The sequence below is a fragment of the Haemaphysalis longicornis genome, unplaced genomic scaffold (genome assembly GCF_048455015.1).
Source record: "Haemaphysalis longicornis isolate Haplotype H1 unplaced genomic scaffold, Haemaphysalis longicornis Haplotype H1 scaffold_7, whole genome shotgun sequence".
NCBI classification, from domain to species: domain Eukaryota; kingdom Metazoa; phylum Arthropoda; class Arachnida; order Ixodida; family Ixodidae; genus Haemaphysalis; species Haemaphysalis longicornis.
This window is the reverse complement of record NW_027526422.1, coordinates 36,349,575-36,362,713: the sequence shown is the minus strand read 5'-3', so window position 1 is coordinate 36,362,713 and position 13,139 is coordinate 36,349,575. Positions and strand designations below refer to the sequence as shown.

General features: G+C 46.9%; 1 protein-coding gene across 1 annotated transcript in view; it reads left to right on the top strand.

The window, feature by feature from the left end:
* Positions 1-13,139, top strand: part of Iml1 (GATOR complex protein Iml1) — a 54,965-nt gene that overhangs the window by 26,496 nt on the left and 15,330 nt on the right. Inside the window, exons 22-27 of the mRNA XM_077676765.1 lie at positions 443-533; positions 1,163-1,270; positions 1,356-1,441; positions 1,992-2,169; positions 6,584-6,796; positions 12,009-12,239. Of these exons, the coding sequence (XP_077532891.1) occupies positions 443-533; positions 1,163-1,270; positions 1,356-1,441; positions 1,992-2,169; positions 6,584-6,796; positions 12,009-12,239 (907 nt within the window). The remainder of the gene's footprint in view (positions 1-442; positions 534-1,162; positions 1,271-1,355; positions 1,442-1,991; positions 2,170-6,583; positions 6,797-12,008; positions 12,240-13,139) is intronic.

The following is a 13,139-nucleotide window of genomic DNA, read 5'->3' as shown; positions in this document are numbered from 1 at the left end:
GGGTGGATATAATTTGCTATGTCCAACATCATAAATGAGAATGAGTGGTACCTGTCTACATTTCCAACCTTTTGAGTGTCTTCCAGCTTATGTGAACAGATGCGAGCCATCTGTTTTTTTTTTCCTGTAGTACAGTGTCTTAGTCTGACATTCGCTGCAATGAACAGTCCAGTAGCAAGAAGGAACTCAGCTTTAGAGAAACTGCTCCCCAGCTGGTGTGAGTGCGACAACATTAAAAAGGTGTCTCAACCTCTGCAAGAGTCATTCAAGCTTGCTGTAGGTGTTTTGGCTGGTCTTGCATTGACGGAGTAGCATAAGAAACGTTTTCAAGTGACTTTACAGCCTAGGCAACATAGTGGGACTACGTCAAATAATGTCCACTGTGAAAAAGAAAGCATGCCGAAGGTTTTCAGGCATTGAGAGAGCTTCGCCTCTGCTTCAGATGCTACCGTGGCGAAGAAGACTACAAGCATCACAGGCCTCTGACGACACTTCAGGTTTACCAGGAGCTTATCTGCCAGCGTTTACAGCAGGTACTTCACCCATAAGCATGGCACAGTTAACCCTCGTTTTGCACCACAGTGTAAATTGGATTTGATCAGTGCTTGTTCTCTATTTATGAGAATTGAGAGAGAGATGAAGCTTTTTTAAAACGCATCGAACTTTGACGTTTATATGAAGTCCAGTATTTGGGATGGACATGTCAAGAAATGCCCCCAACACAGTAAAGCCTTGGTTTAACTAATTTAATGTGTCTAATCATTCCAGGGGAATAGAGGTTCGAGTGTCTGCCTGGCATTATTATGTGACACTATTCAAGTTCATTTAATTTAATTGTGCATGTCTAATTTTTCTTATTATTTATGTGAATCAGGCACTACAATGAAGGTTCACAATATTCCCTTGCTTGAAAGGTGCGTTTCACTCTGACCTTTACGTCGGCCACAGTGGCTGAGTTTAAGCTGAGAACACACTAACTCTCTGCTTAAACTCAGCCACTGTGAATTTCAGTGAATGTCACTGAATTTCATCGTGAACATACCAGTGCAGAAAAGCGCACAGTATCTCACCCAGTCTGGAAAGAAGCACGGATGAAAATCACATTAGAAACTCACAAACCACGTGAGGGAATGGTAAGCACACCTTCCGTGGCCCCTCGCAGGGTTTCCAGATCATCACGCTACCCAAGGACACGCATGCTATGAATGGCACCCAGAATGCACCCGGTCACAGCGTCCTCAGGGGACATCCACCTCCCACCGAGGAGAAGGTGCGTGTACAGTGACAGCGTGGAGGGCTCAGCTCTTGCATCTTTGTTTTGCCACTGCTGACTTTTGCTGCGGGCTTCTTTGCAGGAGGAGTGCCGCATGAGCATCGGTCGAATCTTCCATGCAATATCGCTGAGTGGGCCGGTGATAACGGTCACCCAGTACAGACCCCGGTAAGGCGCCACGTTTGACCCACTTTAATGAGCTACAGTGTACTAGAAGAGAGAGGTTTGTCGTTCGGGGCCGATTAGTGGGGTCCCTTTCGCGGCGAAAATTTCTGCTGAGGAACTCCCGTTGTAAGCAGCGCTCAGTTGGTTTCAGAAGTTTTGGTTTGTTAAATTAATCCTTATTTATTGCCCTAAATAGCCTTATTTCTTTATTTCATGATATAAAGTTTTATAAAACCCGTCAAATAACTGTTTAGTTTGGTTTAAAAGCTCATAGGTGGCGCTGGCTGCAACAGGAGTTCTCCGGGGAACGCCTGCACTCTGTACACTTCAAAAGGGACCCGCGCTCGCCATTGGTTTTTCCCCCGCACAACACATGTCTACTGTAACTGAGCTCAGCAGGCTGTCCTGCTTGAGGATTTCATCCTGTGTGTGGTCGTTTATGTGCTGCTGATGTGGTTTGACTCTTGTAGGATCACTTTTGGCTTGCCCTTTCAGGCTGGAGTGCATTGTAGTGGTGTTCTCTGCGGCAGTGCGTGTTTGCGTTTCCGCCCAGGCATGCGTCCCGGGAGGTGCAGCCAATCCAGTACGTGTACAACTTCCAGCCCCCGGGGAGCTGCTCGTACGACATCTCCCGCGTGATCTTCTCCAGCGAGAAGCTTGAGACGTTCAACTGGAGCTACCTGGACCACTACATCTGCATTCGGGGAGAGCGCGAGTACGGCCTCAAAGAGGTCAGGAATGCCACATTGAGTGTGGCTGGTAGACAGGGCTTTTAACTGAGTTTAGTCTGCTTTGCATCAAAGTTGAGGTGGTTGCCAAGTAAAATTAAATGTGCCTGGAAAATAAGAAAATTGCGATTATGGCGTCAACTTGTACAGTTGAACCTCGTTATAGGAGGCATGGATGTAAGAAACAATCAGGTATAAGAGACACTATTCACCCAGATGGATGGCCGCCCTATTTTTCCCATTAAATTCACCTCTTTTATAACAGACATGGGATGTAGAAGATAGTTGGTTATAAAGGACAAATTATCCTTGAATTATGGTCAGCAATCTTGCTTCTAAGAGACATTTTAAAAATACTTTAGATGCAGTGCGACCAGTCACTAACTGCAGTTACGTTCATTCAGGAATCAAAGGGGACGACAGACACCTGCAGTTTCTATTTATTACAACTTCAGCAAACGCAGGGCGGTTCAGTCAGCTATGAAACGACGATAAGAAGCCCTGCCGATGGAAATGCAACGTACAAAAGTGGTTACGCTTACTTCCATGTGTACGAGCGTGACCATGCATGTGGGAGTCTGTGCAAGCGACCAGCAGTGTGCAGTGGGCTGTTCAAATCGCGCATCTACAGTTAAACCCGAATATAACGAACCCGGATAGAGCGAATTATGCTATATATCGAACAAAAATAAATCAGTTACGAAAATACATGCGAAACACATTTCTTATAACGAACTTCACATCTGATATATCAAACTCAGGGTGCCTAGAATGGCTGCCAAAATGCATGGTATCGAAGTGGCAATTGAGATTTTGAACAGTCGCGACTTCTGAGCAAAGGCCCCGACTGAGACATTGCGCCTCGCATGGAGTGACATGACGCCCAACACTTTCCGTAACTGTTTCCGACGTGCGGAACTCATGACGAAACCCGCCCAGCCAGTGAGTCCGGACCAAGGCGGCAGCTCGCCAACTTTCCCAATGCTGTGACGAAGGGAGTGTCCTTCGAAGATTTCCTGAGTGTCGACGACGACGTTGCCGTCACTGTAAGCCCCTCGGATGCGGGCACCGTCAGCAGCACCGTCGTAATGCTGATGAAAAGCACCGAGGAGGCAGAGGATGTCGCGAATGAAAGCCATCCGACGCTTAATGAAGTCCTTTTGGCAGTCGATGTCCTCTGCCAATGTTTCTTCAATATTGAAGGACACGGACTCGAACTGGAGCAAACAATGTCTCGTGTAAAGAATGCTGTGCTAGTTGACGCTGCCAATATGAAAGGGAAAACAAAAATCACCGCTTATTTTGGAAGTAGACAGTTAAGGCGTTAAGGCGGAAAGTAACTTTATTATTTGCAATAAATTGATTGTATTTTGTGTATGGTAATGACATACTTTATTTTGTTTGTTTCTGCATGCGGGGATGGCAAGGGGATTTCCGCGTATTGCGAACTCGTAACAATAAATTCGTTATAGGCGGGTTTGGCTATATCGAACTATTGGATATATCGAACTAACCGTGGCGCATATTGCAGTTTGCTATAACCGGGTTTGACTGTACCAGTCAAGAAGCATCGCAGATGTTTGTCTTGCAGATGTCTTGCAAGGCTGATGAACAGCTTAAGCACACAGCGGAAGAAGGTGTGCATTCTGGCTATTCATCAGGCTTGTGAACTTGAAATCTGTAAGTCGTTATCTTCTGCAGACAGTGAAAGAAGATAAAGCTTGTAGAAGATGTAAAAAACAGTGTAAATACAGTCATGAAGCAAACAAAGATTCAAAACTATTTCATAAATTCTTGGGGCAAAGCAAATTAGAATAAACCTTTTGCAACATGCTGTAGCAGTCTTTTGAGCTTATTTCAGTCATGCAGTGTCCACATTAAACTAGGGGTTGACCAGTTAGTGAAAACCTTGCTTATAAGAGACCTCTCGTCTCTTATAAAGGAGTTCAACTGTACACGAAACTGGTGCACCTCAAGTTCATTTTGCAATTTGTAAGGCCCACTTTCATAGATGGCGCTGCAATTGGCTCCGTGCGCTGGTGTTTTGAGCGCGACCGCAGCGCCGCTGAACAGCAGCGCCGTCAAAAATCGGATGTTGGTCAGCCCAAAGGAGCGGCTGTACGGGGCGGAGATTCTGCAGCCGTTGCGAAAAAGTCGAGCTACTAGTGCGTATTTCTGTGTATTGCTGGGTCCACGGCTCCCACAACATTTTTAAAAAGGTCGCGAGCAGACTGCTGAAAAAATAGTTTATCTCGGTTCTCTTCAAATGAAGCTGAAAGGCGACAGCGATGAATCCGCGCAGTGTGACGTGCAATGTAAACAACGCCGATCGACTTCTGTCCATAAACGTTCGTTTTGCTGTCTTGTGTGAATGTGGTTTACACTCGGGGATCTTGTTTCTGTGCACGTACGCTATCAGCTTCAAGGGGGGGGGGGCAGCCGGTGCCCGGCGAAACTTGCATAGGCAGCGCAAACTTCGTCTTGAAGCAGTGACGGTGTCTGTCGTTGAATTTTTTTTTTTTTTATCGCTGAGCTTGTGCCTACCCCGGCATTTTAGTATTACGTGTTGCTTATGTTTTAACAACCTGTATGGTTTATTCCTCTTCTGAATTACGGTGCTCACCGCTGCGTACCCCTTCCTACGTGCACGCGCGGATCTTCTGCCCGTGTGGCCTCTGCAGCTGCTTTGACGCAGACATCGCGGCCAACTCCATACGACTAACGTGTCGTTGACTCAGACAGAGGGAACACCGGCGTTGATACCGGTGATAAAATTGGGCCGTAGCTGTCGCTGTTCACAGTTATGAGTTGACGTACTATTATGAGCAATATAAAAGGGAACACAGGAACGCGTGGCAAACAGCCTTGAAACAGACCCGAAGCGATATGCGGATGGCGCTGTGAAAAACAAAGGGGGAAAGGAGGGCGCTCTTCCACTAACGGCTGGCACTCCCACCCCGCTGGCATTTCACAAAGCAGCAGCATACGTCATTTCGCAGATAATATGGAATCGTCCGACAGCCGATAAGGCGCACGGCGGGAATGGGAACAGTTGTTAGAACAGCGTCCCCCTTTCCACTTCGTTTCCGACGGCGGCCACTGCGTATCACTGATAGCTGGGTCTGAGGGTGTTTTCTACGCGTTCCTGTGTTCCCTTTCATATTGCTCATAATAGTACATTGAAACTGCATCAGCATATTTACACGAACCGTGGCACCTGGCATTGCGCGTGCAGCTTGCCCCGCCTACCTCGCCTAGATTCACTGAACTCTTAATAAAGTGCAGTGATGCGTGAGCCGCGTGTTTACAACAGAACTCAAACCGTTCACTGTACCCGCCTTTAACTAAAAGCTGTAGCCCAGGGCCACGCCTGTTATGTGCCCAACGCCATTGCTGGAAACTTCGGACGGCTCCGTTGCGCCCGCTAGCTCCTCCCGGACGCAGTCAACATCGTTTGCGGCGTGTTTTTCGCGGCCACGTTTTGCGGTCTTCTTATTTAGAAAAAAACGTGCCAATATTTCTTATCTAAGACTGTTAAAACTAGCGCGCTGGTTTGAGCAATCAGTCATCGATGGGTAGCACAGGCAGTACGGGGAAGCGCGCAAGCAATGTCAACAACATCCGATAAATGCCTCCAGTGGCCGTAGGTGGCGCTAGTTGATCAGGCGCCGGTGTCTCCACCATACCAGCACACGGAGCCTATACCACTGAAGCGCCAGTGTTCGAACTTTGCTTCGGGCCGGACTTATTTTTATTAGGGTTTATACTAATCGCTTCCTAAAACAGAAGCTTTGACTCGACAAACATGGTCGTGTAAGTGACTGCCCCGCTTGCGTCAGTTGTTCAGTATTGTGTCAGACAAGTCCAACGCATCCAACAACTGTGCTAGGCAGTGTGAGCCGGCAAAGTGCTGCACTAACTGCTTCGGTGTTTACGTGTTCGTTCGTAACTTTAATTGTTCGCCCTACAATTCTTACTGCTATAAAAAGAATGTGCCCTAAATTTAAACGAAAATAGCTCGTTGTGCAAACTTATAAGCCCTGCCTAACAACTTGCGTTTGCTTTTGCTGGCCTCAGCCAATCGCACAGCTGGGCATAGGACATCATAGGGTCTATTGCGGGAAATGAGCTAGTGGGTCGCATGGTCATTCCCTTTTTTTCGTCATTATATATAGCTTATTTGAGCGAAGTTTACATTAAAAGTGGCGTCAGCATGATTCTAACGAGGCAATCTTTCGAATGAACCAAACTTATGTTTTGTCTGCATGGCCCCTTTAAAAGCCAGCGTTCAAAACCAGGCTTCACGACTGAGATGCCGTTGGGTGGATGCTATCCAGGTGCATTAGTGGTCGGTTACTACCCTTTTTCGTTAGCCGACCTTGTGTCTTAACACGCAACCCCCCCCACCACCCTGCAGGCCCTCAAGTACTGGAGACTGCGGATGCTGCTGCTCCCTTGCTCCTCTCAGGCAGCCACCCGCAAGATCATTGACGTCAAGGACAGCAAGTTCCGGTGCGACATCTACCCCGACTTCACGGCCACCGACGAGGCTTTGCAGCGGGAGGCCTTTGTCAAGTTTCTGGAGGTCATGAACCGCATTCGCTGGCCAGCCAACACCAGGCGCTCCAAGGCAAGCAAATCACCCAGAACAGCCAGTTGCATGCACAGCTTCTGGGGGGCAATGCTATCGCAAGCATTTTGAAGTGCAGGCACAGTGTCATGAGGGGCCCATCTACCAAGGTGTTTGTTGCATATTAAAAGCACGCGAAACAGCTTGGTGGAGTTATAAGCCTATAGGGACCGGGCAGCTGGACGGGTGGCGCCACCACTCGGCGCTCCCCTCGTCAGTGGAATGAGCCGGTGCATTGGACCACACAGCCTCCCGTCGTTTTTGTCGTGTTTGCTTCGGTGCTTTGTATGTTTTGGTGGCGTTGTAAGCAGACATGTGAGATTAAACGAAGTCTAAACAGATGTGTTGGGTTCTTAGATGCAGTAATGACTACGAAAGCTTGTCGGACGCGTCTAAAGTTGGGTATCGGCTGCAATGGCATAAGCGCTTTTTGCAGCGATCTGCGCTTGGCTCCACCCGTTCTGAGTACGAATAAAACTACTATTATTAGTACTATTTTCTTCTTAAATGCACTCACGGCTATGCAAACTTATTGGATGCTTGTAAGGTTGAGGAAGGACTACATTGACCCGAGCGCTTTTGCAGCGCTCTGCGCCTGGCTCCGCGCGATCTCAGTAGGAATCAAACTATTAGCAATATTAGAATTCATTTCTACCACTTTCTTCACTGGTTTACGGTTTCCACGTCACCCTTAGCGCTGGGATACCTCGATACGTGTGCCACCTGCATACGAGATGGATTACCGTGTAGCCGTAGAAATGTTGCGGTAGTTTACACTTTCTGTAACCGTGAGCTTTGTACCTTCGGTTTTGGTGAACGACACTGTGACAGCATGGGAGCCTCAAAGCTGAAGTTGAAAACCCACGTTTCTGGTGGTCATTTTATCAAGAGCCAAAGTTATTCACCAACTCAACAGCCCAAGCTACAAACCATCCCTCCTCCCCTTCCCGTTTTACCCCCTGCGTAGAATAAAGGCTGGCACCGATAGTTAAAAAATGTGGCAGTGTTAACGTCAGCCGGTGTTTTATAATGCTTAAGTATTCTTTACAGAGCACCTAAAAAATCGTGTGATGCCTGGTGAAGACACCAAAAACGCGCGATTAGTTGCCTCAAATATGGGTGCATGAGCCCGAGTCCTCCACCACAGACACATTTCCGACACACTGGAAAAAGTTTAGATTTGGAGAGGGGGCATGGAAGTTCAAAATTAAACAGCAAAATCATCTAATGATTATGATGGTTGAACACAAAGCTTTCTTCGTGCGAAATCGAATGGGAAATGGTCAAAGTCAAAGACGCTGCGACCAAAAGAAACTGCGTGCTGGTCAAATTCGACGCTTAAGTAGTCAAAGTTTAAATTCAGAAGGCAACCAAGGAAACCCATACGATAGAGCTTTGCGATAAACCATCATCGTCGTTAGACGGAGGTGTGCACGATTTTTCAAGCGTAGGTGGCAGCTTGTAAACCGACCGCAGCATTCAGTTGTGAAGCTGAGTACAGGTTTCGGGCACCCTCCTGTCTTGCGTCCTTCAGTCACGCAGGAATTGGTTTCTGAAAAACCATTTACCAACTAGCCAGAAGCCATTGCAATTCTTGTAAAGCAATGCTTCTCCACGACAAGCAATAACATTCTACTATCATGTGGTATTTATTCTATCAACGATTCCTGATTACTGTAGTAAGAGCATTTCTGTGAAATTAAGCACGTTTCAGCCGTAGGTAATGAAGATACGGAAGCGTCATCCGTCCGTCACAATTTCTGTTTTGAGGTAAATCTTCGAAGACACCCTCCAACTTTGTCTTTCGCTTGTGCATGACGTCGGCCTGCGCCGCAGCATTCCTTGATCGGTTGCGCGCACCGGCTTTGTGGGAGCATTTAGCGGGAATATACTCCTCGATTCGCAAAACTGCATGCAGGCGTGAAAAAAATTGCATGAAGCAACGAACTTTCATTTCCAGCTTGACTTCCAGCTTGGCGCATTGAGCGTTGTCTGCTATTTGTAAATACTGAGTATGGGCGTAAATAACACACATGGCATACCTTGTAAACGTCACATCCACACTCAAGATTTACCGATCTGAAAAATGCACGTGGGGTTACGTTCGCTTTGCAAGCCGCACCGCAGAAAAACGACAGAAAGCCATGCACAACTACACTGCGCTGACCGCCACCGGCATTCCACTGACGAGCGGTTCGCCACGGGCGGCGCTGTTCGCTGAAACGACGGTGGTGCCATACAACGGCCGCCCGGTCCCTATGCTTTGAATATTCATGTATTGCTTGAACTCATTTGTGTACTTTGTTAAGCTTAAAGGGGCCACAAAGACAAAATGCAAGTTTGGTTCATTCAAAAGATTGCCTCGTTAGAATCATGCTGACACCACTTTTAACATAAACTTAGCTGAAATAAGCTATATAATTAGCAAAAAAGGGAATGGCCATGCGACCCACTAGCTCATTTCCCGCAACAGAACCTATGATGTCACATGAGCTAAGCTGTGCGATTGGCGGAGGGCGGAAAAAGCAAACGCAAATTAGGCAGAACTTATAAGCTTGCCGAGTGAGCTATTTGCGCTTAAATTTAGGGCATATTCTATTTATACCAGTAAGAATGGTGGGACAAACAGTGGAAGTTACGAAAGCACACGTAAACATAAAGGTACCGATGCGTACTGCTATTGGTACTGCGCGCACTATGCTTCGTTTAGATGCACAGCACTGCGGGGCTTTGGGGTTGTCTCAGACGACACTGGCCGATTGACACAAGCGACGGTGTCTTGCGTGACTATATTTGTCGAGCGAGCACCATGTTTCATAAAACGATTATTTTCTCCATGAACAAAAACAAGCCAGGTTTTAATACGGTCACAAACAAACCCAATGCAGAAAACGGCTTGCCGCGGTGTGGTGGCATCATCTAGGTTGACTAGCAGTAAGCAAGTTGCCACTCCACACCAAGTTTAGCTGAAAGACCTGTTCTTAACGATGTCTTTGCAGATGTCGTTCAAACACAAGTTTTGGAGTGAGAATCAAAATTTCGGCTTAAATTGATTAATTTCGCAGTGAATAAAGCATCGTTTGCTTCTGGACAAGAGCTGGGGGCACTATAGAACATGAAATCTTTTGAATAAAACAAACTTACATTTTGTCTTCATGGAAACGACCTATTGGCGGTGAGATCTTTGAGTGGCGCCCCCTGGCTCTGACGTCGGCTTAGGGATTCGCGCCGCTGTCGTCTGCTACACTCCGCTTGTGAGGGGCAACAGTGCCTGGGCTAGACATCGCCCGCTTCGTTGCTGTAGTGCGTTAAAAAGCGTATTTCTAGCGACTCAGTTATTTTGCCAGCTTCTGACGCATCCGAATAATTTGAAGCTGTATCCCCCACAAGTTTGCAACACACGAAGAGATAGAGAACAAACTTTCTTCAGAGTATCGGTCAGAAGATCGTGTGTAACTCATCCTTTCTTGCTTATTCGCGAGGATCAGCGATCAGAGCTTCTCAATAATTATTCAAAATGCGTAGGCTTCCCTGCAGTATTTTTGAGATGCTCCTATGAAGACTCAACAGTCTAATACTACATACCAAGCAGCCTCTACACGCTCATCGCACAGCAGGAAATAAAGCGGCTTTCTTCTGTTTCTTTCGTTGTTGTCTTGTATCGGATTAATGTTTCTTGCTTTTTTTTTCTGCCCAACGCATTAATTTTTCTGTGCCGTCACCAACTTCTTATTAGGAGGTTTCGGGATGTTTGGGAGCCTCACAAAGGTCGTGTGGATATTTCCTTCATTTTGTATGGCATACATTCCCTTCTTCACAAATTGGCTTTCATTACGGCTGCGTGCAAGAAGGTGCATATCCGCAGCGTGCTTTGTTTATTCACATGAAAATACAATGAGAAGGTTTGTGCTACGCTACCGCGATCGCGCCCTAAACAACGTGGTCCACAGTACTCGAAGGCGGCTTTTGTGCTCCGAATTTCTGTCGTAATTATATCGTTGTCATAACGAACTGACTCTCAACTCGAACAATGATGACATAATTACGGTGTTGAAGGCATGATATACTCGCTAACTAACGTAATAAATAGTATACCTGCATATATTACAATACTCGAAACCTAAGAAGAATTCCAAGTAGCTCTTTATAGCTTTTCAACCCTTCCAAGCGCGAAGAACAAGTCCTATTCTACTCAGGATGGCGTTCTATGATTTGAACAAAATTACTTTTACTCTCTTGTCCTGGACTGAGGACCCGGCCCACTAACCAGATCGATTTAATTGTTAAACAAAGTTTTCCCCTCCTCCCCTTACTCCTCCTCCTCCTCTTGAGTGCAGTTTTTCTATAACGCATATCCGAATATCGGGAAGATATGGCTGTGCAAAATGTTCCTAAATATCCCTCCAGAACTTAACAAACATATATATGTTACTATAAATTTAACGAAGACGTGACTCGTTTTGCTCAATAAACCTCCATACTGGTTAGATGCCTGGTATAGAATCAGCACGCGCGTATATACACACTGGGTTATTTGGAGCTCAACCTACAGTTTTTGCAGTCTATAGTGCATGTCGGCAAACTTTCATGCCTTGACAACGTAAAGTGATGTGACAAAACGCGTTCGAGCGTTCGGCAAGGTTGTAAAAACTGTTTTACCTTACACATGATTACCGCGAATCGTGATGTTTTCTGCCAAAGCCGACAGCCCTGAAGGTCTAGAATTTGTTTTGGCCTTCCATTTTCGCTGTTGTCGGTTATTAGCAGCTGACTGTTCCTTTTGTTCGAATGCTTACATGAGAAGCTGACGCCTAGCTCCGACTCTTCACGCTCCGCACAGGACCGGCTTCGCAAGGAATGGGGTGGCGCCAGCAATGTTTCTCCCGTAGCGGTATCCAAAACTATACTTTAATTGACACCATGAGCTAGTGTATACGATTTTAAGCCTATTGTTATGACAAAAAGTTACCCACGCGCCAATTCTGGTGTGGACAAGCATCAGACGTTGACCGAACGCAAAGAAACAGCAGGGAGAGCGATCCTGAGTGAAGCAGACGACAAATGCGAAAATCCCTAAGCTGACGTCACGGAGGCGCGCTTCGCAGCGCCGCCTGTGTTCGCGCTCACCGCCAATAGTCGCTTAGTTGCGGTACCCGGTCAACAGGTTATTTTTCCTATTGTGCGCTTGTGACGCCAAGTGATTTAACCGCAGTCTGTCGGAGCCGCCTGGGTCCGGGCTTCGGGTGGCCCCATGCGCTTGAGCATCAGCCACCAGGGGTCACCCCTGACCACGTCACCGCAGTCTGGAAACGGACCGTTCCGTGACCGTGTGTCCAGCAACCGCATTCATGACCGGCCAAGAACCCTTCACGCGGAGCACCTGCGCACAGAGGTGGCACCCATCAGCAAGATCACTCCGCCGGGCATGGACACTGACACAAAGGTGGGGTGCGACCGCCAGTTTGTGAGGTTAAGATGCGATGAAGCCCCGTTAAGGCGTTCCGTGTTGTTCATTTCACTATTGGCCAAGTGGTGTGAGCGTGACTGCAGTACCGTACTCTGCACTCTACTATGCTCTTTCACCTTGCCCTTTCACCTTGGGCACTTTCTGTTCGTGGCTCTTTAAGTGATGTATTAGAGGAGTTCACCTTTCTTTATTTCATAGTTGGCTTTAGCTCAGCAGCTTCTGCTTTCTCAGGCGATACGTCCTGGCTCGTAATTCTTTTAGTGGTGGTCTTTGTCCTTTTTTTTTTGTAATTTGAGTGCTGCTTAAGTTTTCTTAGTTTATTGTCAGTCAGTATACATAAAACTTTGCGACTTTAAAAAAAAAATGTGCATAATAGTAAAATAGACTTTAGGAAGAGAGAGAAAGCTGTAAAGAAGAAAGTTGAGAGGTTTGCCAGAATCTCAACACTGGCATGCTACTCAGCTGGGGAATGGGTAGGGGAGAGGAGAAAAGGCCCTATACATAACAGGGCAAAAGAAAGAGGAGAAAAGAAGTGAAAAAAAAAAAAGCAGCCATCATGGAGTTTGTGGGAACAGTTCGATGAACATCACGATCTCAGTAGTATTTTAAATCAGTTCAGTGACGCCGATCTTGTCCATGTATTCAAATAACGCCACTAGTGCTTTGCGTTGAGCTGAAGGGGAGGGCCGTGGACTGAAGAGTACTTATTGGTCCTGGGCGTAGGGGCTCGATCTCTTGCACCAAATGGCACCTTGTGAGCATGTAAGGGGGGCGCTCTAACAGTACGTGTTCCACGGTTTCTGGCGATCCGAATTTATCACAGTAAGGATTCGAGGTTGCACCAAGTCGAAACAGGTATGTTTTCGTAAGCGCTGC